We start from the raw sequence: 25573 nt of genomic DNA, 5'->3' as shown, positions 1-25573 counted from the left end.
TGTAGTTATGAAAGTACAAAAATCTTTTACATTTCAGAGTCTTCTTTAATGTCCAATGGAATGATATTGCTTATAGACGTAAAGAACATATTTATGGCTTCAAGGACTTAATACTGAAGAAAATACTACAGTATCAATATCTTGTTTCTGACCATTTCAAAGAGAGAAGAGAAAATAAATAGAAAAAGAGAAGAAATATGATAAAAGCGAATGATGGAAAATGCATTAATCCAGTGGACGGAAAAAAGATAATCTGAGAAGTACAGAAGGAATACTTCAGCGGATCAAATTCTCTCGTCTTTTTCTGGCGACCTACAACTACGTTAGATGCTCAAGTTTCACTGCTAATAACCTTCTTAATGCACTTAAATAAATAAGATGTCTGTGGAAAGTGAATGAACAGATAGTACAAGCTGGACAGACTTGCAATGCGTTATTAAAACAACTATAAATTCCATAACAAAAACTGGAAAGTTGTCTTATCTTTTGCGATCGTCTTAGAATTTTTATTATTTTCATTCAGTGTGAAGCCATGAAGTTTCTTAGGAATTTCAAGGATACTTGGCGAGATGGCCTAAAACCGAAATGTTAAGTAGCTTACGGATGAGTCGATCTTATCCTAAGAGCACTTTAAGTCTTTCTTAATTTCCTTCTTAATTAGATGGCACCATCTTTAATCCCATTATTCAGACCGTTATCGTTTCCTCATTAACCAGACGCAACTGTATACCTCTGGGAGTGACTGCTAAATTTGAAAAAAGTCGAGTACATTATTCCTGCAAGAGTTAGGTCTGCGATTGTGTGACATCCCGCCTTAGCCTTGTTCATCACGGGACAGTAAGCAAGAAAAATGAATTTCCTTACCAACCCTACTTTAGTTTAAGTGATGATGACGTTATTACTATACCCCTCCAACCACCCATCTTCGGCGCCCGCCTCCCCTCTGTTCACCTTGATTACAAGTAAGACTGTCAGCCGAAAAAAGAGCATCTAGCTGATAAGAGTCCGAAATCCTGATTTAGATTGCTGCGCTGAGCGACACACACTCGACAGGTAATGAGTTAAAAACATATATCTGGTGACATTCCACTGGCTTTCCTGCGAGAAAAATCCTTCCCACGCGCATCCTTCGTTCTCCCAACATCCATCATCCTACCACAGTCCGGACACGTCCTGTTCAATTATTAGCGTTCCACAGACGTGCCACGTGACAAAAGGGGTGAGAGTTTGCCGTAAAAATCGAGCGGTTAACGAGCGATAGCGATAAATATTCATGCGCATCCATTATAGGCCATGCATTTTTAAGCGGGTCTCGCAGTCAGAAGTGGGCGATATTGGATAAGCTTGAGGGACAGTAGAGAATTATGAAAAATAACGCAAGAAATTCGCCTTTTTATTGTAATGTATATTATCTCTGGTGGAATTTCATTGTAAAGCAAAAGACGAGGCTCGTTGTTCTCAAACTGAAGACAAAGCTGCAATCCGTTGATAGTCACTGCAGGAAAAGTGCTTTTACAGGGGATATTAATTCTTGAAGCCTTTCTCTGATCTGCAGAAAAAGCGGCGAACATATTTTTGCGATATCTGCAAGGGTTGTATGCATATTTAAGGTTCTTTTGATAAAATATATAACATTTTCCTAGTAGTTATCGTGGAAGGAGCCTCTGTGTATTTCATTCATAAAACAAAACCCACTGGGAGGATTGCACTTTAATTTTATATGAGCGATGCTTTTTTTCCCGAGGAAATATTAAATAAGGATTTGTTAATGCTACCTTTCGGTTCCTCAATGGAAACGGACATGAATTTTTCATGAATAGAGGGCGCAGTGTACCACTTTTACTATTTAAAGGTTGCTCGATTTGTTTATAATGTGGATTGGAATTTTTATTTGTTTTTAAAGCATTCCAAATGTTCAGTACCTAGACTTTTTCCATTGCTTAGTGGATAACAGAAATATTTAACCTCTTCCTAGCCGCGTAACCTCCCCTACTGCATTCCTTTTGTCCCCGTTTCCCAGTAATTGTTAGTTTTGATCAATCCAAAGCAAGCATTCTTCTTGTTTCTATCCAATCACGTTGTTTACTCAAGAAGCTTATTGGTACATTGTCTGGTCTTATCAACTCTTTTGCTTTCCAGGTTGTTTCTCACTTAACCGTTCATTTTTCAGCACGATTCGAAACTATTTGTTTGCTTTTATTGTCGTCCCAGGCGTAGCTAATATCAGGTCTTAGAGTTTCAGATTTATGTGTAACTACGGTATGTAAGCTATAGCAAATTTCTGTAAACACGTATATCACGAATAAACTGATAAAACTGGCAATACGTTATGGGCACTCAGGAAAAAAACAAAAATAGTTCTTAAGCCTTCTGCAACTGCTACACATCGTGTATATTTTCATATTTTGCCTCGTAAAGAAGGAAATGACGAAGTACTGTATATACATGGCAGTGTATTCTCAGGGGTATTCCGACAAGCACCAGTATTTCAAGAAAACGGATGTTTATGCGGGGAATTAATAACGTGCTGGCGCATCTTTGACCTTAATGATGGTTGCGAACCTTCGAGGAATACTTACGACCAATTTTTGGTAGTAGGCGGCTGATATTTTGGTCCATATCTCTTTCGAAGCTGTTGTCAACAGCAGAGTTGAAGAGAGGCTGACAAATGACGTTACTGCCTACTTCAGGGTTCATCGATCTCTCTCTCCCTTCGAAAGTCGCGTCTTACTAGAAAGATTTTCGGATTGCATCGCCATTCTATCATTTCATCATCAGAATATACTTTGGAGAGTGGAAAGGATTGCAGCAGAATGCACATAAAATAGCAGATGACAGAAAAAGGCATAGAAAAATTAAACCTCTGAAACGCATTCTTTAGCTTCCGTGAGAAGCATGGTGGACATAATCAATCCTCCCACATCTGGTGGAAAAGGCAGAGTTTGAATACCATCAATTGTGCAAGAAATTTCTGTCGGCTTTTTTCACAATGTAGCAGAGTTAGTTGGTCTCATACAAGGGTTGCATGGGTTTTTATTGTTCCCGAAATTGGATCTATCAAACTTCGGTCAAGTAAAGCGACCGAAGAACACACGCAATTACAGACAATATACTAGCTCCTTATGGTCTTGGTTGCTTTGGCACCTGACTGTTCACTACTATGTTACTCTCTCGCTCTCTATCGACACTTCTATATAACTGTTTCTAAGATTATTAAGGCGAAACGGACCAATTCTAAGAATTCTTTCTGCACAGTGGCATAGTAACGGGCCTTTCCACACTGGGTGAAAAAGGCTTGGGTTCGAATCCTGTCAATAACGCTAGGAACTTTTATGGGCTTTTTTCACTCTGTGGTTGAGTTAGTCGGTCTCACGCATAGATAGAAAGGTTCCGCCCCCCCTCGGAAACTGGGGATTTTCATACAGCAAAACAGACAAATCAACCAGAGAACACAGGCAATTCACGAACATAATACACTCGGGTAGTTGAATTAATATTCCTTAGAATAAGAAAAATAACCTAGTGTGGCATTTTTCTTATTCTAAGGATTCCATATTACGTTAATAATTTTCGAGCAGAGCGTTCTAAGCTGGTTGTGTTCCCTCCTTTGAACTCGGCTGTTTCATCCAGCAAATCAGGCAAATTGACCACAGGGTACATGCAATTTACAGACACATTACACAATGCTTCATAGCCTTAATTGCATTGGAGCTAAAACAAAGACTCCTACTTGCTTCGCAATCGTTTTTCCTCCTCAACTATCCTATAGGGTAGTGATGTTTCTTGTGTCTGTACACTTGGCCACCAGTTTTCGAATAAAACCAAAATCAGAAACTGTTCCACGACCTCCCTTACCTGTTTTCTTACTGTGTGTTGCAATCCTTCAAGTATTTTCTTCTAGATCTTCCTTGGGAGTGTGGCGACCTACCAGTTGAGATCTACTGCTTGTAAGCCATCTGTGTTTTTTTTTATCTTCCTTTTACTGATTAAATAAACGTGCAAGTTATAGCACTTGCATTAGATCCGTATGTACTAAAACAAGCCGAAATTTACAGAAAGGGCATCACTAAGTTATTTATGTAGAATTCCAGGATTTTATTACTCTAGAAGTAATAAATAAACTAAAATAAGCTATTTTTGGCCACTTTGGAACAATCGGTTTGGTAGAAGAACAAAATATTTGAGAGGTTGGCTCAAACGATGCTGAAGAGAGTTATACACATATCCGTAAAACCACCACCGGGTGGAATGATATCATTTTGACGTGGTTATTAAACGATAGTTACGGATTGAACTTAACAGAGATATTCCTGGATTAAACATAGTACAAACGAATTATTTAGTAAGCCATGGAGGAACCGATATGCATTACGATCAAATTGAATAATTTGCGCATCATTAAAGTAGACAAGCTTTTCGTAACCAAAACCCCTTAACCAAACAAGGCACAGCGGTTCAGATTTGAAGATATCTTTCTGGGAAAAGCTAGATGTCACCGATGAAGCTCTTTTTCATCAATTTGTTGACAGATGAGGTGGAGCACCTCTTACACGAACACTGCTGCAACTGTTTTCGCAAACCAAAGACTCATTCGATTGCGGGGAAGGTATAAATACCATTTAAGGAACATGTTTTGGGTCTGTTAAGATTCCTTGAAGAAGCCATTGGGGATGATTTGGCAACATCGCAGACCAGCAAATTTTATGCTGGTTTCTGAAGATTTCGGATACCAAGATAGTCATGATATTGCTAAAAGGCAAATTGGATTATGGAAAGCCACCTAAATTAAAAATTAATGGGAAACAAATTCCTTTAAAATCACGAGTGAAATACTTAGGTATTTTACGTGATGATAAGCTAACATTTTTCTCCGTACCTCGATTATTAGTATTAGTAACGGCCGCATGGTGCAAGAAAGCCTATGACTTATGCTGCACCAGCCAAAAAAAAAAAAAAAAAAATCCGAACAAAACAATGATAAAAACAAAAAATAAATAACTAATTAATAATAATAAATAAATAAAAAAATAAAATAAAATAAAAAGGAAATTAAACCTATCCTATGCACTTCCCTTACCCGAAAGTACTATCCAGATGACCTTTGAATTTCCCCAAACTGTCGGCCTCTACCACCCATGAAGGCAACTTATTCCAGTAATTTATAACTCGCTGGCTAAAATAAAACTTCCTGCAGTCCAATCTAAACATTTCCCCCCGTAACTTGAATTTATGTCCCCTAGTTCTAGCATCATTTATAATCTTGAAAATTTCGTCCTCATTCATTTTACTGATGCCTCTCAGAGCCTTAAACACCTCAATCAAATCTCCTCTAAGGTGTCTCGTTTCCAAACTCTGCAACCCACATATTCGAAGTCTTTCATCATAAGGACGCCCTTTTGCCGATCTCACCAGGCGAGTTACCCTTCTTTGCACCCTTTCAAGAAGCTCGATGTCTTTCTTTAGGTGCGGTCTCCATACTTGAACACAGTATTCCAAGTGTGGTCTAACATAAGCCTTATATAATGGGATTATCACGTCCCTACTCTACTTGCAAAAGTTCTATAGATCATCGATAGGACACCATGGGCCTTCCTTGCAACTTGTTTACAATGATCAGAGAATTTCATGTCTGACCGTATCTTAACACCCAAGTCCCTTTCCTCCAGTACTGGGTTTAGTTGAACTCCACCAAGTGAATACGTTATTTTGGGATTACTGTTTCCCAGGTGTAATACCTTACACTTTGTTGGATTAAAGCACAGCTGCCATTTTTCTGACCATTCCTGAAGTCTATCTAGGTCTTTCTGAAGAAGCTCAGCTTGACGGTGATCATTAATTACTCTACCAATTTTAACATCATCTGCAAATTTAGACATCACGCCCTCTATCCCTTCATCAATGTCGTTTATGAAAATTAAAAACAACAGTGGTCCTAATACTGATCCTTGGGGAACCCCACTTCTTACATCAACCCAATCTGAGGAATAGCCATTTATCACAACCTTCTGCCCTGAAGCCATCCTTCTATCCATCTAAGGATTTTCTCAGTGATTCCAACCTGTTCCAGCTTATAAAGCAACCGCTCATGTGGGACTGAGTCAAAAGCTTTGCTGAAATCTAAATAAACAATGTCGAAATTATTCCCTAAATCCAGCTCGTGAGTGACCCTTTCGAAATAGCAAACCAGATTTGTTAAACATGATTTTCCCTTTACAAAACCATGCTGAGTATCCTTGTGAATTTCAGTTCGATCCAAATGATCCTGAATTCCACCCTTGGTCATTGCCTCCATGATTTTCCCCACTACTGAAGTCAGACTGACAGGTCGATAATTTCCAACTTCACTTTTAGAGCCACCCTTATGTATGGGAGATACATTTGCACTTTTCCAATCCAAGGGAATCTCCCCAGAGTCTAGTGATGCTCGCATAATTAGCCTCAGTGGTTCAATGCACTCGCTTGCCGCCTCTCTTAAGATTATAGGGTATATTCCATCAACTCCAGGAGCCTTACTGGTCTGTAGGCTCGAAAGTTTTTTCATTAAATAATCTTGCGAAATTTCAAGTATGTGAAATTTCACATATTTTTTAACTTCGCTCCCACAATTTCCCATTGCCACAAAAGGCTTTTCATTTGTAAATATCGATGCAAAATAACTGTTGAGTTCATCTGCAACGGCAGCTGGTGTATTTATTCCTATCCCATTTCCCTTACGTAAAGGTCCGATCTGGTTTGTCCTGTTCTTCTTGGCATTTATACATGTGAAGAATTCTTTATCCCCCCTCTTTGCTAGTGATTTCTCATAAACTGGCTTTGCCTGTCGAACCTTTTCTGTGGCTCTATTACACATCACCTTGTAGCTGTTATAGGCTTCAGTACTTTTTATTGCTCTGTAACCTTTCCATGCCACCTTTTTCTGCTCAAGTAATGCGGCAACTTCACTATTCATCCAACTTGGAACCCTTCTCGTGGAGTATTTTTTTAATGGTATATACGCATCTGTGATTAATGTTTTAAAAGCGTACCACAGTTCAATTGTATTCATTCTCTGCGCGATATCTACCCAGTTAATAGAGGCCATGTAGTACCTTAAGGCATCGTAATTTCCTTTTCTTAAATTAAAACCCATTCCTTTGCCTTTTACTTCTGCTACCTCTCTCGTCATCATCCACCGTAGAACTCCGTGATCACTTCCTGCTATTGGTTCCTCTACTGTCAGCCCTGTTATGTCATTTGATTCATGTGTGATGATGAGGTCTAGGATATTCTTTTCTCTAGTACTTTCCCTGACATGTTGATACAAATAACAGTCATCTAGTTGATTTAAAAATTTTGTTCCCCATGTCGAGTTTCCTTCCCATGTACTCCAATCAATTTGAGGCAAATTGAAATCACCCATAATAAGGCATTGACGCTTACTTGCCCATTCCATTTGCATGTAGAGGCTTTTGTCATAATCTTCACAATCACCTTCCAACTATTATATTAGTAGTAAGATTAATAAATTTACATCGGCAGTTATTATAGAGTTACCAAAACTGAATGGGGCCTTGGGAAAAGTATTAGGTTTATATTATAAGGCTGTATTTTTGCCTATAGTAGTATATGCATCATCTGTATGGTTTCGACGAATTAACAACGTTAAGTTTAGACAAAAATTGTTATCTTTACAGAGTAATGATGTTGACCTCAATTAGAGCATGTAAGACCGTGTCAACAAATGCTTTACAAGGATGCTGGCACGCACCTGTATAGCACTACCTCAGGTGGGTTCGGGATTAGTGCCAATTTGCATAGTACGATCTACAGTAGGCCCAGGTCCGGGCACCAGGAAGCAATCGCCCAGGTGTCGGTCGTTTCCTGGTGGGAAAGTGGCCTGGATACAACAAACACATACACTACACAACATACATCCAGGCCTCTACACAGAGTGTATTACAGATAAAATTAAAACGTGCATTTGGACGAGAGTCTTGGCGCCACCGAAGAACAGTACTTTCTTAGTGTGATTGCAACAACACAAATATTTGACCACAACATTTGCATTTCCGTTGCACTCAACGTTTAGGTGCCGCTGTTCATGTTTCACATCAAACATAAATAAAAGTACGCATATATATCTTAACAGTGCAATTTGTAAAATACGGTCATGTTTTTAAGAACGTTAGTACATTGGCAGACAAAAAAACTGCATCATTGTGAATTTTGCAAATTATGTGTTTTGCGCTGCATTGTGGATTGCAGAAATGTTCGAAATGCATTTGTTAGATGGGATATATATCTCTGTAAATAAGATCCAATAAAAAGACTCCACCTGATAACCTAATTGCCACAAATATCTTCCCAAAGGGTAAAATGCGTAATGGAAATATGAGAAATCATGCAAATGGCAATCGTGGCAACCAAACATACATTTTATTGCATTTTCGTGTACAAACTGAAATGACAAGTTAACGTAATAGTAATATGTACTGTAAAACAGCAAAATAAGTCTTCAATATTTTGTTGTTCTTCCTCCAGCTGCAATTACAGCCTTGCAACGATCTGGCATAGAGTTAATCAACTTCTGGATATACGGTTGCCCAATTTCGTGGTACCACACCATTAGAATGATTTCCTGGCTGAATCTTACTTGTTCGCTTCTTCTGAGATTTTTTTAGACGCCATTATGTACCAGCAATTTTCAATGAGGTTCAAATCTGCACTGTTGCCGGGCCAGTCCAACACTGTAATGCCAGTATTTCTGAGGTATGACTGCACCTTAAGGGAGAAAAATGAGGGAAAACATTAGCATAAATATGTTTTAAGGCTTGTGAGACAAGAAGACAAACTCATCATTAAATCTAAATAGCATAAAACTTACCAATTCTGCTGTGTGGCAAGGTGCTGAGTCCTGTTTAAAAATGCTGTGTGGTGATCCCTAATAACGGGTTTCAGGCACTCCAAGATAGCAGTGTAGGTTTCTGCATTCACCGTTCGGCTAATAAACTTAATTCGCCCCACCCCTTTGCTGGTTATGCATCCCCAGACCATCTGACCGGCGCGGAACTTTACAGTCGGTGTTATGCAGTCAGGATGGTATGCTTCCGATTTTCTTCTTCTCACATATCGCTTCCCACCCGAGCCATGTAATTTGAATTTCGATTCGTCAGAAAAATGACTGTGTCCCATTGGTCTTTTGTCCATGAAACAAGCGTTTTAGCCCAAACAAGTCGCTTTTTTCTCATTTGTTGGGTAAGAAATGCTTCTTCTTGGGCCGATGGGCATGCTGACCACATTCCGAAAGCCGTCTTTGGATAGTTCGTGCACGTGTTTCAACACCAGAGGTCATCTCAAAGTCCAGTTTTAGATCAGGAGTACTAGTATGCCGATTAAGAAGGCATAGCCGTTTCAAATATCGATCTTGGGAAGGCGTAGTCACTCTTTTACGGCTTGATCCAGGTCTTCTCTTCACATCACCGGTTTCACGCTTTAATTTCAGCACTCGGGATACTGTTGATTGGTGGCATCCTATTTTATCAGTGATAGCACGCGTAGAAAGCTCTTCCTGGGAAAGAGTAACAACTACACTTTTTTTTCTTGGTGTCAACTGAACATATGGAGCAATGCTTACACCTCCGCAAAACATGATACTAATGAGCGTGTATATCCTTCCAATGTCGTATTTATGATGCAATACCTCGCAATTACTGCTTGGTGCAATAGAAGCGTTATTTGACGCAATACCTTTGCTTTGCGACTAACAAAATGAATGTGATAAAACAATATCTTATACGTTTCACTACAAATGTAATTTTTTTTAAGGTGATGCAGTTTTTTGTCCACCACTGTACATACGCATAATCCGCCTATTGCCTGCCCCCCCTCCCCTGCTAGAATATAGCAACTGAACTCTCAGGGCGCATTTTCATGAAATTTATATTTGGACCTTTTAGAAAGATTTGTTGAGCATTCCAAATATCATTAAAATTGGACTAATAGAAATGCGACAATTATTTTTGTCCGTTTTATGATGGTGGCACGGCTGCCCCACTAACCCCTTCCCTCGAGAGTAAAGTCGGCAGCGAAAACGCTGCGGAGTTTAGTCTACTCGCGTCCCTATCCCTATCAAATTTTCGTGTACCACTCGTCGCGAAGGGCGGTTTGTCTGTTGTAAGGGGGAAAACCTGAGTCGATACCGGTAAAAAAACACCTGGGAAAATCTCCATAAGGGTAGCTACCGTCCCCCCATATGCTATCGCTTTAATTTCAGTATTTCACATTACGTTTCTCACCAGTCGCGTGGGTAGTGTGACGTCATTGCTAAACTTCCCTTCCATTCCATTCCATTGTCAGCTGCCGCTATAGATGTTTTCACATCAATAACCCGACTTCACTACTCATGATCGAAGCTATATCCACACGTGCGATCTAGTGTTTTTTTTTTTTTTGAAAATGTAAGAAACCCGCTGACCTCTCTCTTTGCACCTAAAAGAAGACTGTTAAAACACCTTGTCGCTGAGAGAAATTGATAATTTTCTAACTACATATGAGGTCCAGTTTTTATGGCAATTTCATTATCAGTCCAGCTGATGTTTCTAACTCAAAGCATTGTTAGTGCAAAGGTGTACAATATTCGTTATGCTATCATCTTAACCTAATCATTTATTTCCATTTGTAAACTCCCACACGTGGAGTAATTTCGACTTTTTCTTGAGTAATTAATCTTATTGTCTTTATCTTAAGTCTAACACATTGTGTTGATCTCCTACTTGGTAACGACTTTTTAACATACTTGCAGGAATGGCAATGGTTGCAAATTGTTACTTCGATGAGAAGGAAAGAAGCAAGATGATAGGGACCTCACTAGGAGGAATTGCCCTTGGAGTGTTAGGTAAGTCTTCCTGAAAATTCGCTCTTGTTTAAAATGATTAGTTGGTCTCAGCCTGTGATATTCCGGAGTGGGAAATTATGATTTCTATCACTGTAGATGAATGGGCTGATATTATAATAATTGCAAAAAAGAAAACTGCAGCATTGCTCTGACAGCTAACTAAATCTTTAACGATTACTGTTATCGTTCTGTTGCTGTCAGAGATCACTTCTTCGTGACCACTGGCTATTTCTAAGATAAAACTAAATCAATTAACATTTTCCTTTCATAGAACACTCACTTCATGAATTTTCTCGTGTTTTGCTCAAGGTACAACACGATCTGTCATGCTTCTCTCCAGAATCATGTTGAATATGTTCGATACTGCAAATGTTACTCATTCTATCTGTTGCCATTGGTAACGTGTCCTCTCTGAACCTTCAGACAAACTGCGCAGAAATGGATAAGCTTGTAGATTACTCTTTCCTGCCATTAGTGTCATTTGTTGGTAATATACTATCTAGGAACATTGATATGAACTGAACACAGAATAAGATAAATGCACTATTTGTTATGTGGTATCGGGAATCCGTTTGCAAGATGGAATATAATGTGGGAGAGTAAACAGAATTCTTGTGCCGACGGTGTAATGCCTCTTCCACAAATACAGCAAGGCGTAAACGTGGGACATTGTATCTAGTAGAATCTTTTGGATTTTCATCATTCCTGCTCTTGTGGATGATAATCTAACTAGATTTAGAGCTTCCATGGTAGACTTTTTGTTAATTAACTTTCAAATGGTTGATACAAGGGAGAAAACTTCGGTTGTAAGCTCTGTGTAGATTGTTCTTAGTGATGTTTTATCAACTATTTACTTTATTTTTTACATCGAATATACTACACGAGGTCTTTATCTCTTCACTTCTTTGTGATACTGAGATGGGTCAGTTCAGCAGTTTTTCTTAACCTTGTATTTGCTGTCGCCGAAATAAAATCGAATGGAGTACTTTAAGTAGTCTGTGATAAAGAATTCTTTGTTAAAAAAAAAGACTTGCCCATTAGGAGTGCCTGCTACATCCCAACAAATACAAACTTATATACAATGAATTTGATAGAAAGATTACATCTAGAATAAAAACATGAACTACATTTGTTTATTTTCATATTTTAAAATATTGTTCTTTAATACTTTCAGCCGGTTATCCATTTGGTGGTATTATGTACGACTTCGTTGGAAAATCTGCGCCTTTTCTTGTTATGTGTGGTCTTATCCTTCTGGATGCAGGTAATCATTCTTATTATTTAATTGTATTATTCTAATATACATAAATAGTCTCGAATGTTAATATTAGAATTACAAATAAGGATCCCTCTCTATCGCATTGTTTCCTGTTTATCTTTTTAAATGTAGGGAAGAGCGGTATCAAATGTAGCAGACTTCCTGGCTATCAGGAATTAATCCACATTACCAGTTGGTTGATAAATGCGGAGGCAAGATGTCGTCAAACAGTCAAAGATCTCCAGAAGCATGGAGAGGTTTTCATTCATAAAAATCATAGGTATGACAGTTTAGGATTATGGCCAAGACTACAAGCGATTCCAGTAATTCTCATCAATCAAAGGAAATACAGAACGTATAAAAGTAATTACTAATACTTTGACTGTTCTGGAATGCAGGGAATTCAGTTTAAGTATCACTAACATGAATTCGTGGATTGAGCATACAACCAGATCTTGGATCATGATTCTCCAAGTCAACTGTGGGAGATCCATTTCAACATTCAACCTTCGTGCAGATTACTTGGAGTAAACACGGTTCGCTAAAACAAGAAAGAAGTCACAAAACTTTAACATTTTCTAAAATGCGCCGTGTTTAATCCTAAATATAACTTTTTGCTGATTGTTTTAGTGTTATTATTAAATGAAGCATTGAAAGCGATAATCATTTTGAGCTGCACGCAAATTGTTTTTGTCTGGTTCTCACTGCACACACACTTAACCATTATAGTTAAATTACCAGTTTTAAAAAGTTAATCATCTCGGTAATGAACCCATACCCCTAAATGAAGGCAAAGAAAGAGAGTCATCTTTTAGAATCTCTTTTCTAAAGAATAGAGCAAAGAGGAGCACACACGTAACATTAAAGGTTTCGTTTTTCATTTGCATCTTTAAGTGGCGAGCTCTAACACAGATTGACGTTTTTAACGCAGTGGCCATACACGAAGCTTTCTAAAGACTCTTAATTTCCTATTTATATATTTTAGGACACTTAGATGTCACTAATAGGTGTGGAAAGTGCACTCTGGATCTCTTCTACTTTCTTTAATGAGCTTTCTTCATTTCAGGTACAGCCCATTATCATTAAGTACTGATGTTTTCTGCCTCATTCATCTATTCAGTTTCTCAAGGTGATGATTTCAAACTTAAAAATGTGAATGCTGTGTATTATATCAGCGTCTTCTGTCGTCTCCCAAAGACGAATTCATTGAGAAAATCGGGAGTATTTTGCGTAGAGAGGTTTTAATGTATCCATAATTATTCTTTACTGCATCGCTTTCCTTGAACGCTTTCATCAAATTCTCTGACAGATGTTTGCAAGGAGTTAATTGCATTTCAACTATCAATTTACCTGTCACGGCACGTTAAGAAATTCAGTATGCGGAATCCAAATGGAGCAGACAGGAGACGAAGGACGTTATTTCTGTTTGCTGTTTAGATGCAATCTATTCATAGTTCAGGAATCGATTCATCTTTGATGTGCCCCCGAAAAGGTAAGCATATTTACAAGAAACTGCTCCGCTCAGATTGAGAACAGTATCCCTCCCCCCCTAGTTTTCGTTATATGATGGGTGCATTTCTGTGGGTAATAAATCTATAATATATTCTATAAACCTAAGATTGATAATTGACGATGGAAATTTATGGTAATGATTCTCTCTCTATATTTCTTCGATATCTGCAAAACTCGAAACCTGGCTCCATGACTCTGTTTGAAGGAGAGATTTCTCTCCAGTTATTATACAGTGAATGGTCGTTTTATTAGGTACGGCTACTTAACAGCGAATAGATTCTCTCCGCCTTTTAGACCCAAGAACAACCAAAATCTTCGTGACGTGGTTTTACCGCTTATCCACTGGAGTGGTCAGGATTCGAACTCCGTCGTAGACTGGAATAATTTCTGAATGCAATCAGGACTGTAGTTAGTCGATCTCAGGCAGAGGAAGTAGGATTCTGCGGTGAGTTATTTCTGGTTTTTCAGTCCGGAACACAGATGTATAGACATAAAACAGACGGCGGATTTTTCCATTGTTGCGGATTTCTACTCCAAAGAGCTCGTTCCATCGCATCCCATGGGCACTCAGTCTAATTGAGATTTGGTGACAATTCTGGCCTTATGACATGGCACATTATCCTGTTGGAAGAACGCAATCGCAGATGGATACAATGTAACCATGAAGGGATGCACCGAGTTGAAAACAATTTCCAGATAAACTGTGGCATCCGAACGTTCCACTAACATTAAGGGGACCCAATGTGCACCATGAAGACACTCCCCATACTGTCATACTGCTACCACGAGTATGTACGTAAATATTTGGCAGGATGGATCTATGAGCTCATGCTGTTTTGATCATATATACTCCGCTCATCAGAGTGAAACAGCAAAACATTTATTAAGGTGAAATTTCTCTCCCTTGAGGAACTGAACACCATTTCTAAATTTTATCATTTTCAAAAAAAAAAAAAAAAAAAAACCCCTCATTTTTATGTCCAAATAAGTTTTATTATTCTTCAATTTGCAGTATGGTATATTGGAGCAACAACCTCGCTTACTTACTATGAAAGAAATCTTCTTCATTGGTCTACATGAGAACTGATGGGATTTTATCCCATTACTACTGTGAATTTTTTGATGTGAGAGATGAGATCAAACGTCTTGTCTGTGCTTTACATAATTTATATATTAGTGTACGACAATCTTTTCAACGATGAACCAGAACCGTCTGGAGCTTGATCCGAAACAAAGAAGGTTCTTCAGAGAGAAAGAAAGAGTCAGAAGTAAAAGGGAACACCAAGAAAGAGAAAAATGATGACATCCGGCTGAGGACCCTGGTGTGCCAAGCCCATATTCACTCCTGGAGTTATTTGCTCCGTTTATCAAAATGGACCTGAAATTTTGTAGTACAATCAGTAATATGAGTAATTGTTGCAGAAATCCACCTTCTTCAATACTAATAAAAAACTAATGTGGGAAAATTTGGCTTCTCAATTGAAAGAGGGGAGTGCCTTCACAACTTATTAACTATCCATGTAAACCTTCACTAGTAAAACTTCGCCAATAAAGGACATAATTCACTCTATCGAATTTTTATCAGAAGAAAAGATAAATTCTACATCCTTCATTTGGTTACAACAAAGTGTATACCTACCACTTAAAGAAACCACTATCCGCATTTCTTGAGTTATTAAAACACTTTTCTCCTAATTCTTTGGTAAATTTAGATTGACAAATACATCGCACTTTACTTTTTCTTTTTGTGTTTTGACTTTTTCACCAGGAAGGGGGAATGACACCTGCATGTGTTTAATTAGATGAGCTGCTTTCCTTTAAGGCAGATGTATCCAATTTAAAGTTTTAATAACGGTTGGGGTTAGCGGACTTGTTAGAGATCAAACAGATGGGAAGATCACGTGTCCATGTATAATACGACCTTGGCTTTTAATAATGGCTGCGTGCCGTTCGAAGGTGATTATAATGCGAACAAGGGAGGCTCGGTAATTGAGTTGTTTTTATGGCAACGGCGAATATATTTTTTCGAAAGTTTAAATGCCTCCAAGCGACTAAGAGTGTAATTATAAATTCAAATATGTTCAAAAGTCTTTCTTCCCCAACAGCAATTTATAATCACATCAATGCTTGCTTATTAAGTGCTGAAGGGTGATGAGATGCATCAAAGTTATCGGGCTGATGGAGGTGTCATGAAGAACACGGGGGAATAGAACAGCACGGAATCGAAGATTAGTAAGATTGTAGTCTTGGATAATTAGATTGATCAATTAATTTCGTTGGATGTATGGATAAGGGCTCTATTATGTGATGATTATAAATGATCTCTTCGGTTCTGTAAACTTATTCTTAACCAAATGTATTCCCATAGAAAAACAACGCAAAGTCTTCCGTCTTTCTTTTGTGGATTTAGTTTAAGAAGTCACCATGAGTGGCACCATAGTCGCGGTATGGAGAAAAGGACAAAATATGTAACTGAATTCATTTAAATACATCACAATTAAGTTCTTTTTTACTACAAACCGTTCTCAAACTGTTGGTGAAGGAATTTCCGACCAAATTATGTACGATTTTTCTACGTATTTACGTGTGCATACCTTGAACTCAAAATTCAAGGGTTCATATGATTTATGTGTTTCAAATCCGAGCTGTTGGAATCAAATTATGTTCTGTTATACAAGAGTTGTTAAATTAAAATGTTTTATGGCTTTATTTATTTTTGAAAAATTAAGTCACCTTTAAAATTTAGTCCCATTGTTTCACTGTTCTATATTCCTTGAAAACATTCTTTTGGTTGTTAACAGGACCACTCTTCGACGGCTGTTTTAAAGGATCCGAATTGAAGCCATGTCCTTTTAAAGCTTTTCACAGAGGTCCAAATACATGGGGACAAATCTAATTGTAGGCTAATCCTAAACTGCAAGTTACAGGCCTGCATTAACATGCAGAGTGAAGATTAAGTCTTCATTTGCTTCGTGCTTGTGCTTGAAGTTCAGGGGGTTAAAAGTATCAACATATCATCCTGAGTTAAAGCAGGCGTTGGTACTATAACGTTGGAGAGCAAAACACCACCATGACCGAAGAAAACAGTTGTTATAACTTCTTGCAGAAATTTTGGATCGATAGTTTTTTGCTCTTAGAAATTAAAGAAACCTCTCACTGCGGCGACTCTTCGAAACTTCCTTTGAGCCCTTTGTAAAAACTATTTTTGAACACCACCTTAAAGGGTCAATACTTCTTTATGAAGTTTTTCTTTTTATTGGCCTTTCGCAGTTAAACATCGAATCGCTGCACGATAATCTGTTTTAAACACGTCTGTTTCAAATTATATGGGAATAATTACAATGTAACGAAAGAAGAAATGAAACAGATGTTCTTATAAATTAGCATGTCAACACGTTGCTTTAAGAGCATTCGGTGGCCTTTTCTTCGACCTGCTGAAAGTTTTAACTGAACTGTGGATGAAAGATATTTAAGAGTCTTTTTCTGAAATCAGATAATACCTTTTTTAAGATACAGTACACTTCCTAGCTAGAGTAAATGAAAAAGACTTGGGAGTGATTGTGCAGTCAGATATGAAGTTTTCTGAGCGATGCAGACAGGCTGCCAGAGCAGGTCATGGGTTATTGTCAATGATATACAGGAATTTTTCTAGCAGGGAAAAGGAGATGATTATCCCTTTGTATAAGGCAATGGTCAGGCCACGCCTTGAGTACAGGTCTGGAGGCCTCATTTTACGAAGGATGTAGATTTGTTTGGGCGTGTACAGAGAAGGGCAACAAGATTGCTGAGGGGAAGGAAGGGGTCCTCTTACCAAGAAGGGGTTGAGTTCTGCAAATTGCAATGGGGAGACTAGGCACCTGCGAGGTGATCCGATTGAGGTGTATAAAGCCTTGAATGGGTTGAGCACGCTGAATTCTTCCTCTTGCTCACGATATCCGAACTGAGGGGGCAAAAATTCAAATTGAGGAAAGACAGTTGTCGAATAGATGTGCGGAAATTTGTCCTTAGCCAGCGGGTGGTTAATTGCTGGAACAAACTTCCATCTGTCGTTGTGGAAGTTGATAGCTTAAATAAATTCAAGGAGAAACTGTACAAACTTTTAGAGGGAATGATTGTGTGAAAATTTTTTTTTTTGGCTGTTGCTACATAAGCTCATACAATTTGCTTACTTGCATCACATGCCTCTATTATTACTACTTCTACTGACTTTTGCACACACTGGAAGGTTTTTGTATTGCGTAATTGGGAGCTGATCAATTCCAACTAAATTACACTTCGTGACCACTTCATTAGGAACACCTAATAGCAAGTAGGTCACTCTTTTGGACTCAGAACAGCCTGTATTCGGTGTGGAGGTATTAAAATGTGCCACAGTGATACTTGTCCACGTTGACTCAATTGCTTCTTAAAGTTGGGGCGAACTGGATAGTTGGAATCTTTGCTCTGACAACTAGGTCCATCTCATCCTGAAGGTGCTCAATTGGATTAAAAATTTCTGACTGAGAGGTCATTGCGGTCGGCACACTCTCTCTCTCTTCTTCCTGGAATAGATCTATACAATTCTGGTCTGGTAACGTGGTGCATTGTCCTGCTGGAAGAATCTGTTTGCAGATGGATACACTGCAGCCACTCCAGCTATGCCTATAACAGTAACTTCTTGTTTATTGCTGACAAGAGGAGTCCTGTCGGTCATTGGCTACAATTTCCCAATCCTTGACAATTGTGAGTTCTGAAATACCTGTTGTATTGAGTTGTTTGACTAACCGCTACTTTTCTGTTATCCTGCGCAAGTCTTATGAGCCTCTATTAGCTTCTCGCATCAACGAGCTGTTTCGGACCCCAGGAATCGCCGTGGACTGGACGCTATTTAGTTATGGGACTAATTTCGACACACCAGAATCACAGGTGCAAACGCGAGCAGGATTGTAGTTTCCGAGATAATTATACCAGTGCATTTATTTCTAACTACTATGCGACATTCAGAGTCAATTAAATCTTTAATTTGCCCATATGCGGCATCCCTCTGCATCGTATCACATGGTTTAAACACGTGATGGTTTTTACTGAAGTAGTACTCTATTTCATGAAAAGGATGGGCGTACAGAATAAAGTGGCCACTCCCTTTATATTTATTATAATGTTATATTTATGAAGTTGAATTGAATTTCTGTCTGTTGGTTTACAGTATGAACTTTTTTTTATGCAGCGCTTCAAGTTCTTGTCCTTCGTCCTCGTCTGGAACCTGAGGTGAGTAAATCCGCTTTATTTTAGTATTTTCGTCATTATATCCGAGAAAATGTTTGTTAAAGGGATGGATAAAAAGAAAAGGATAGCCAAACTAGTGCGAAGATGATGAAATGAGTAAAATAAAAAAAGCTAAATGAAGATAAACACCGATTGTAGCTTAGGAGTCTCATTAGCAATCCAGACTGCGCTAGTCGAATAGTTATTAGCGATTGTTGAAGCAGCTGAGATAAAGAAAGAAATCTGAATGGAGCCTTGAAATACTCTTCAAACACGAAACGGAACTTTATCAGTCATTCAGACAGCAGAGTAAAACCACATGCAGAACTAATGAGAGTTGAATAAAGTATCTCTCTACGATGTTTGTTACAGTCCCTTGAAACATTGACAGCATGAAGAAATGAAGCAGGACATACAGAACCATAAAATCACAGACGATGAATTATTTGGACACTGTGGACATCACGTATAGAGAGCGTTTTGCGCTTCACATCCATCATTTGCTTACTCTTTCAACGTTTATGATTCATGACCCACAGAAAAACTGACGTCTATTCCATTTATCACCGCTGGTTGTACATTTGGAGTTTCAATACGAAGAAGAGCAAAAGATAACTTCGGATGATTTCTGTGGCGCTGCCATAGCGAACTACTCTTCTATTGAACTTTTTTCGTACACGTCGTGTATTTCGCATCATCTCATCTGGGACAATTCATTGGAAACCAAACATCCTTCTCTTACTTTTCAGTCAGGTTTAGGCAAAGAATATACAATGAATTAATAGTTGCTAGTTATATGGTTTGATTGACTTTTAGTCAGCTCGGCTCTTTTTAAACCAAAAGGCGTGAAAAGTTAAAGTAAATAAATTTAAGAACCATTTAAGATTCTGTATGTCGCCTTTATTTCATTCCTGATGTGTTTTCTTTTGTTCTTTAGCGCCTTTTGATTGGATCGTCCCTGTTTAGCCTTCTGACCGATGTTTACATTCTTGTTGCAGTGGGTGAGTACGGATAGACTATTTTTCTTATTAATATCCGAATACCTGCATATATACAAATAATCTTTATTCACAGGAAAACTAATGTATGATGGAACCTTTAGGCTTTGACAGCCTGTAGTCTCCGTGGAACACCTTCAACCAGTTTTTTTAAACGTCTGCCACTGTGCCTTCAAAGCGGCGAGCAGTTTAGCTCACGCACTTATTCATAAAAATATTAAATAGCTGATGCACTCGAGTCTCCTGTGCGGTCCTTCGATAATGTTACTGTTTAATAGCGGTTTAAAATTATTATATTATTGATAATAGATAAATTCCTAACATACTTTAATTGGAGATAATATCAGACAATGCTGCGCTTAGGTTTTCTGACAAATTGAGCAACGTTTTGTTATTATTTACCTTACCAATCTCCCATATTTGCTTTTCCTGCCGTATATGAACATCGAATTGGAGCCTGAAGCTAAAATATAATTACTGTTCGATAAGACTGCGATGGAGCTCGTTTCATTGTCTTTAGTTGTGTGGTGTTTTGTTAGCTGCCACTCAACTCGCTTGCCATTTTCCAGGTTGTGTAATATTTCTGGTTTCCGGGTGATGTCGTAGAAGAACAAAACGTAACGGCTCAACCCAAACGTGCCTGTTTTGTGTTTCATCCTGTTTGATATCCGGAATTAATTAGTAAGAGTATTCTTGACAAAGACTTCAATCAAGTACCGAGTGAGCCCCTTGATGCCTTAGACAGTTTTAAAGTTGACGGGTCTCCTTTTTTTTAATTTATCAGCTGGGGCTAATAAATGAAATATCGCATAAACAATATGGGCATTCTTTTATAGTTTTATTTACTAGAGAGGTGAAGAGTAGCAAAACAGACATTGATCATGGATACAATTTGCACTTCCAAGACTTAAATTTTAATAAAATTTTTTCAGTTAGGTGAACAGTGAAAATAAGTTTAAGAATTAGGTCAAAGCGCTTAATGCAAAACTGATTTATTAATTATCCATGGATAATAACCACATAGCGTCATTCCCAAATTAAAGTCCATCATGTACTTTAACGTCAGTTTCGAAAGATCCAATTTAGTAAAGCCTGTCTACGATTAAAGACACTTTAGTTATCGGGAATAAATACATGCTGGATTCATCTTAACCTTTATTTATTTACGAAAATGAAACTTCCTGTTTCTGGTGTTGACAAGAATTAAGAAAGGAAGAGAAAAAACATGCACACAAACCAAAAATGTTGTTGTTACTCTTGTTAAAAGTTCATAGAATCTGTTCATGATTTATCAAAGTTAAAACCAGCAAGATGGCGTATATTCCGGAGGGAAAAAAAAATAGGAGCATTTCCTTCTTTTGTTAATCTTTATTGAGGTCTGCGTTACTTTACTGAAGTTGGTATAATGCTAAACTACTTCCTGTTTTTATAAAAAGCAAACTGCGATCTCGCGTAGACTGTCAGAACAGAGTTCGATTTTGTTAGTGCTTTGAAGACGCATCCCCAAATGTCTGAGAAAACAGCAATGCTTCGTTTGACTGCACATTCCGGAAGCGTGTCTGCTAAATAAACCAACTTCTTTTTCTCATTCTTTGTCTACTTTCTTCCATGTGTTCTTATCTCGAATACAAAGCTTACAGTCGAGGCGTTTTTATCATATTCGATGCGTGTCTTCCCGTTGCTTACATTGTAGATACCTCTCTCGTGGACAGATAATCTCGAGCTGTTGGGAGAAATATGGCAATGATAGAACGTTCCCTTGGTAACAGCGCCAAGTGACAGATGTATTCAGAGAGATCGAGCTGCACCTCCAACATGACCGGGATAAAGAAAAGTGTCAAGGCTCTGATGACATTCAGTATTTTTATCCAAAGAAGCGCACGTGTACACGAAGGCCCAAGAGATTAGGGAGAGCTGGAAAAGAAGTCCGATGACAAATATTCTTAAAGATGTGTACTTTTCCGCAGTGGCTGAATCGGTGATCACAAATGCTGGCGAAAAGTTTTTTTGTATTTGCATTTTATATCATGGAACCTTCCGAATAACATTAATGCCTACATGGGATCCAACTGCAACCTTTACGTCCTTCACGCCAGCTCAGAAATCACAATTGCAGTGTGACTTGTGGGATGGTACACTGTCCTGAAATAGAATTCCTTTGGTAAGTAGTCCACGTGGTCTGAGTCTTATTTTTTCACAAAGTTGTCTTATTTGGATAGAACAATGCTCTTTTAGCATACCATTTCAGAGAGTCCAGCATTACTCTGGTGGCTATTCGAGAAGACAAGAGGACAATACCTTTACGGCGGATTTCGTTGTTTCATATCAGCTACAAACCGGAATGTGGGAATATCAATTTTATGGTGAGGAGGGCGAGAGAACCGGCATGTGCAGCGGCGGACGAGATTAGGAAAGCTGCTGATGATCTGGGGTTTGATATTGTATGCTTGCAAGAACCGTATTACTCTTCTCAGGTAGGGGGTTCAGCGTATAAAGTTATAGGATATCCAATTTCGGCAAGGATTATTGCCTCAAGTGACGATCGACCCAAGGCCGCCATAATTATCTTTAACAGTGAACTAGTAATAACAACTATCTCAAGTGAATGTTCTGCTACCACAGTTTGTATCCTGGTTTCCTCCAGGGACCAGTCGTTTTATCTGGTTTCCCAGTATTTTCCTCCCTCAGAAGATATTCAGCCAGCCTTACACAGACTTGACAGGGTATGTAGCAGATTTTCAGCTAAAAACTTACTAATTACAGCAGATTTCAACGCTAAGTCTACACTTTGGAACAGCGGCTTTTCTGATGCTCGAGGCGAGCAGTTGGTTGATCTGATCTTGGATCATAATCTCTGTGTAAAGAACTTGCCAAATAAACCATATACATTCTCGACGACAAATGGTGAATCTAATATAGATGCTACTTTAACCTCCATTAATCTGGTGGATAGGGTGCAAAATTGGGACGTCAATCCGTATCTAATTAATAGTGACCATCGAGCAATCACCTTCTCGATTTTACCGGAGGATAGGCAAGTGAATATAACAATAAGGGATTTAAGGCGTTTTCGGATGGACAGAGTGAACTGGACCAAGTTTCGTGAATATCTGAATACAATTTTTAATGGAGATAACAAAGTAATCATTAACACCTTAACAGCAAAAGAATATGTTTTTCTGGTTCAATATCATTTATATCAAGCGATGGCCTACTCGACGAAAAGAAAACAGACAGGAAGAACTTCTGTCCCATGGTGGTCTTCGACACTAGCTGAATTGAGACAACAAACTCAACAAGCACGAAAAGCATACCAAAGGAATAGGCATCTATCGGACGCAGACACTCAGGCTTTGAAAAATGATTACAGAGACTTGAGGAAGAGGTACCATAAAGCAATTGCTGATAGCAGGCAAAATTGTTGGCAACGTCTGGTGAAGGAAACAGGAAATGCTGACCCTTGGGGTATAATCTATAAGCTTTCAAGAAATAAACTTTTGTGTGGTGAAATTTACAACACGATAATTAGAGAGAATCAAGAAACTTCGGACTGGGAATCTACAGTCGAAGGGATAGTGAGTAGCCTATTTCCGGAAGATTTGCCGTTTATGGACAGCCCTGATCAAGCGGAAATTAGACGCATTAATCGTGAATATAAGGGGACAACCGAAACTGCCATTTTTAATATGCTTGAGCTAGGTGCTGCAGTAGCTAAATTGAACCATAAAAAATGTCCTGGCATTGACCTCATTGAGAATCAAGTAATTGGAAAATTTTATGAATTCTTCCCTGAGATTTTATTAAACTTATTTAATAAATGCCTGCTAGAAGGGCTTTTCCCTCTCGAATGGAAGCTTGCGCTCTTAAAAATCTTGCATAAACCGGGAAAGCCAAAAACAAACCCCAGAGCATACAGGCCAATCTCTTTATTGGCAAATCTTGGCAAATTATTTGAAAGGATGATTGCCCCAAGGATTTTTAAATTATTTACAGAACATAATCTCTCCTCTGATTGCCAGTTTGGATTCAAAAAAGGACGTTCCACTGAGGACGCAATCTCAACCCTGCTGACTTACATTCAGGAGGCAAACAGCAAATATGTTCTTGCTGTTTTTATTGACTTTGAGGGCGCTTTCGATTCCCTTTGGTGGGAGAGTGCTCTCAGGTCACTGCAACTGGCAAAGTGTGATGACTACCTGTTCAGAGTCCTCAGATCTTACTTTAAGGATCGACAAGTTAGAGTATGTGCAAAGCATTTATCATACACGACTACCGTTTCAAGAGGATGCCCTCAGGGTTCAGTCTTGGGACCTCTCTTTTGGAATGCAGTGCTAGACCAGTGGCTCACGAAGGATAGCGATGAGTTCATCAAAGTTGCATATGCAGATGACTTGGTGGTGGCGGTGCAGGGAGGATCAAGACAAATTCTCGAACAAAAAATTCAGTCAGTTTTGAATAATTTAGTGGCATGGGCGGGTTTGAATAAACTAAAGATTTCTGTCACCAAGACCAATTTCATGGTGTTTAAACACCACTTCGATTATGGAAGGCCGCCAAAGGTAACCCTATATGGTACTCAAATTCCATATGTACAGAACACCAAATATCTGGGTTTAACTTTAGATGATCGTCTCAGGTTTCATGTACATGTCACTAAAATCAATGAAAAAATCAAAAAGTTCGTAGCTGCAGTTGTTAGAATTTCCCGCAAGGAATGGGGTTTATCCAAAAAAACTCTGGTATTGTACTACAAGACGATATTTCTTCCCATTGTAGATTATGGTGCTGGTATTTGGTTTGCGGCTGCTACCAAGGTTACAACTAAAGCCAAGCTTCTGTCCCTGCAACGTACAATGTTGCTTACAGTTATACGCGCTCCAAGGACAGTGTCGACAAATGCCTTACAGGTTATTGCAGGTACCATCCCCTTGGATTTACACATTATTTTCCGAGGTATTGTATATAACTTAAAGAAGGGAAGGGCGTTACAAATATTGAATATCACCTCTAATCCAAATAACAACATAAAGGAGGAAAAACGTAGAATTTGGGGCGAGCTTGTGAATTGCTGGCAGCAACGTTGGGATTTGAGTGAGTATGGAACCATTACAAGAGGCTTCATTCCAGCCGTAAGCTTTGCAATGGACAGGAGGGTGTCGTCTTGGTTTGCTCCCACCATGACAACGAGTTACTTAATCACTGGACATGGCTTAAGGGCCAAACTATTTGAAAGAGGATTAGAACCTGACCCCTACTGTTCGTGCGGTGAGGTGGAATCTTGGAGACATGTCATCCTTGAATGCGGACTGTATACTTCAGACAGGCAGGAATTACTAAATAGGTTGCCAAACCTCACGGAGAATAATTTACCTCTCTTGGTTCAGAGGTGGGACATCTTTGCTTTGCTTCAGGAATTCTCGGCCAAAGTTTTTAAAAGAAGACAGGAGCTAAGAAATCTATTGCAGGATACCAATTAAGGGAAGTGCTGCACATTTGACGACAGAACACTTCGTGTAATGTCATCTTTATAGGATGTTTCTTGTCTACAGCGAGATGATCTTCTGCTCCTGGACACCCAATTCAGGCTTGCATTTGTGGATGGACTCTAAAGTGGAGATAATGTTAATGTTTCTAAGTGTTAAGTTAATGTAAGTGTATGTATTTGCTATTTGCATGTAAATAATCGTA

The 25573-nt window shown here is 38.6% G+C and overlaps 1 protein-coding gene across 1 annotated transcript in view; it reads left to right on the top strand.

The window, feature by feature from the left end:
- The window catches only part of LOC150078296 (synaptic vesicular amine transporter-like), a 98371-nt gene that overhangs the window by 34690 nt on the left and 38108 nt on the right, over positions 1-25573 (top strand). The window contains exons 4-7 of the mRNA XM_090384987.1: positions 10781-10873; positions 12048-12137; positions 18850-18890; positions 19825-19888. Coding sequence (XP_090241113.1) covers positions 10781-10873; positions 12048-12137; positions 18850-18890; positions 19825-19888 — 288 coding nt within the window. The remainder of the gene's footprint in view (positions 1-10780; positions 10874-12047; positions 12138-18849; positions 18891-19824; positions 19889-25573) is intronic.

This window comes from Mastigoproctus giganteus, chromosome 11, assembly GCF_048544385.1.
Source record: "Mastigoproctus giganteus isolate SK-2022 chromosome 11, ASM4854438v1, whole genome shotgun sequence".
In the NCBI taxonomy this organism is placed as follows: domain Eukaryota; kingdom Metazoa; phylum Arthropoda; class Arachnida; order Uropygi; family Thelyphonidae; genus Mastigoproctus; species Mastigoproctus giganteus.
This window is presented reverse-complemented; position numbering and strand designations above follow the sequence as displayed.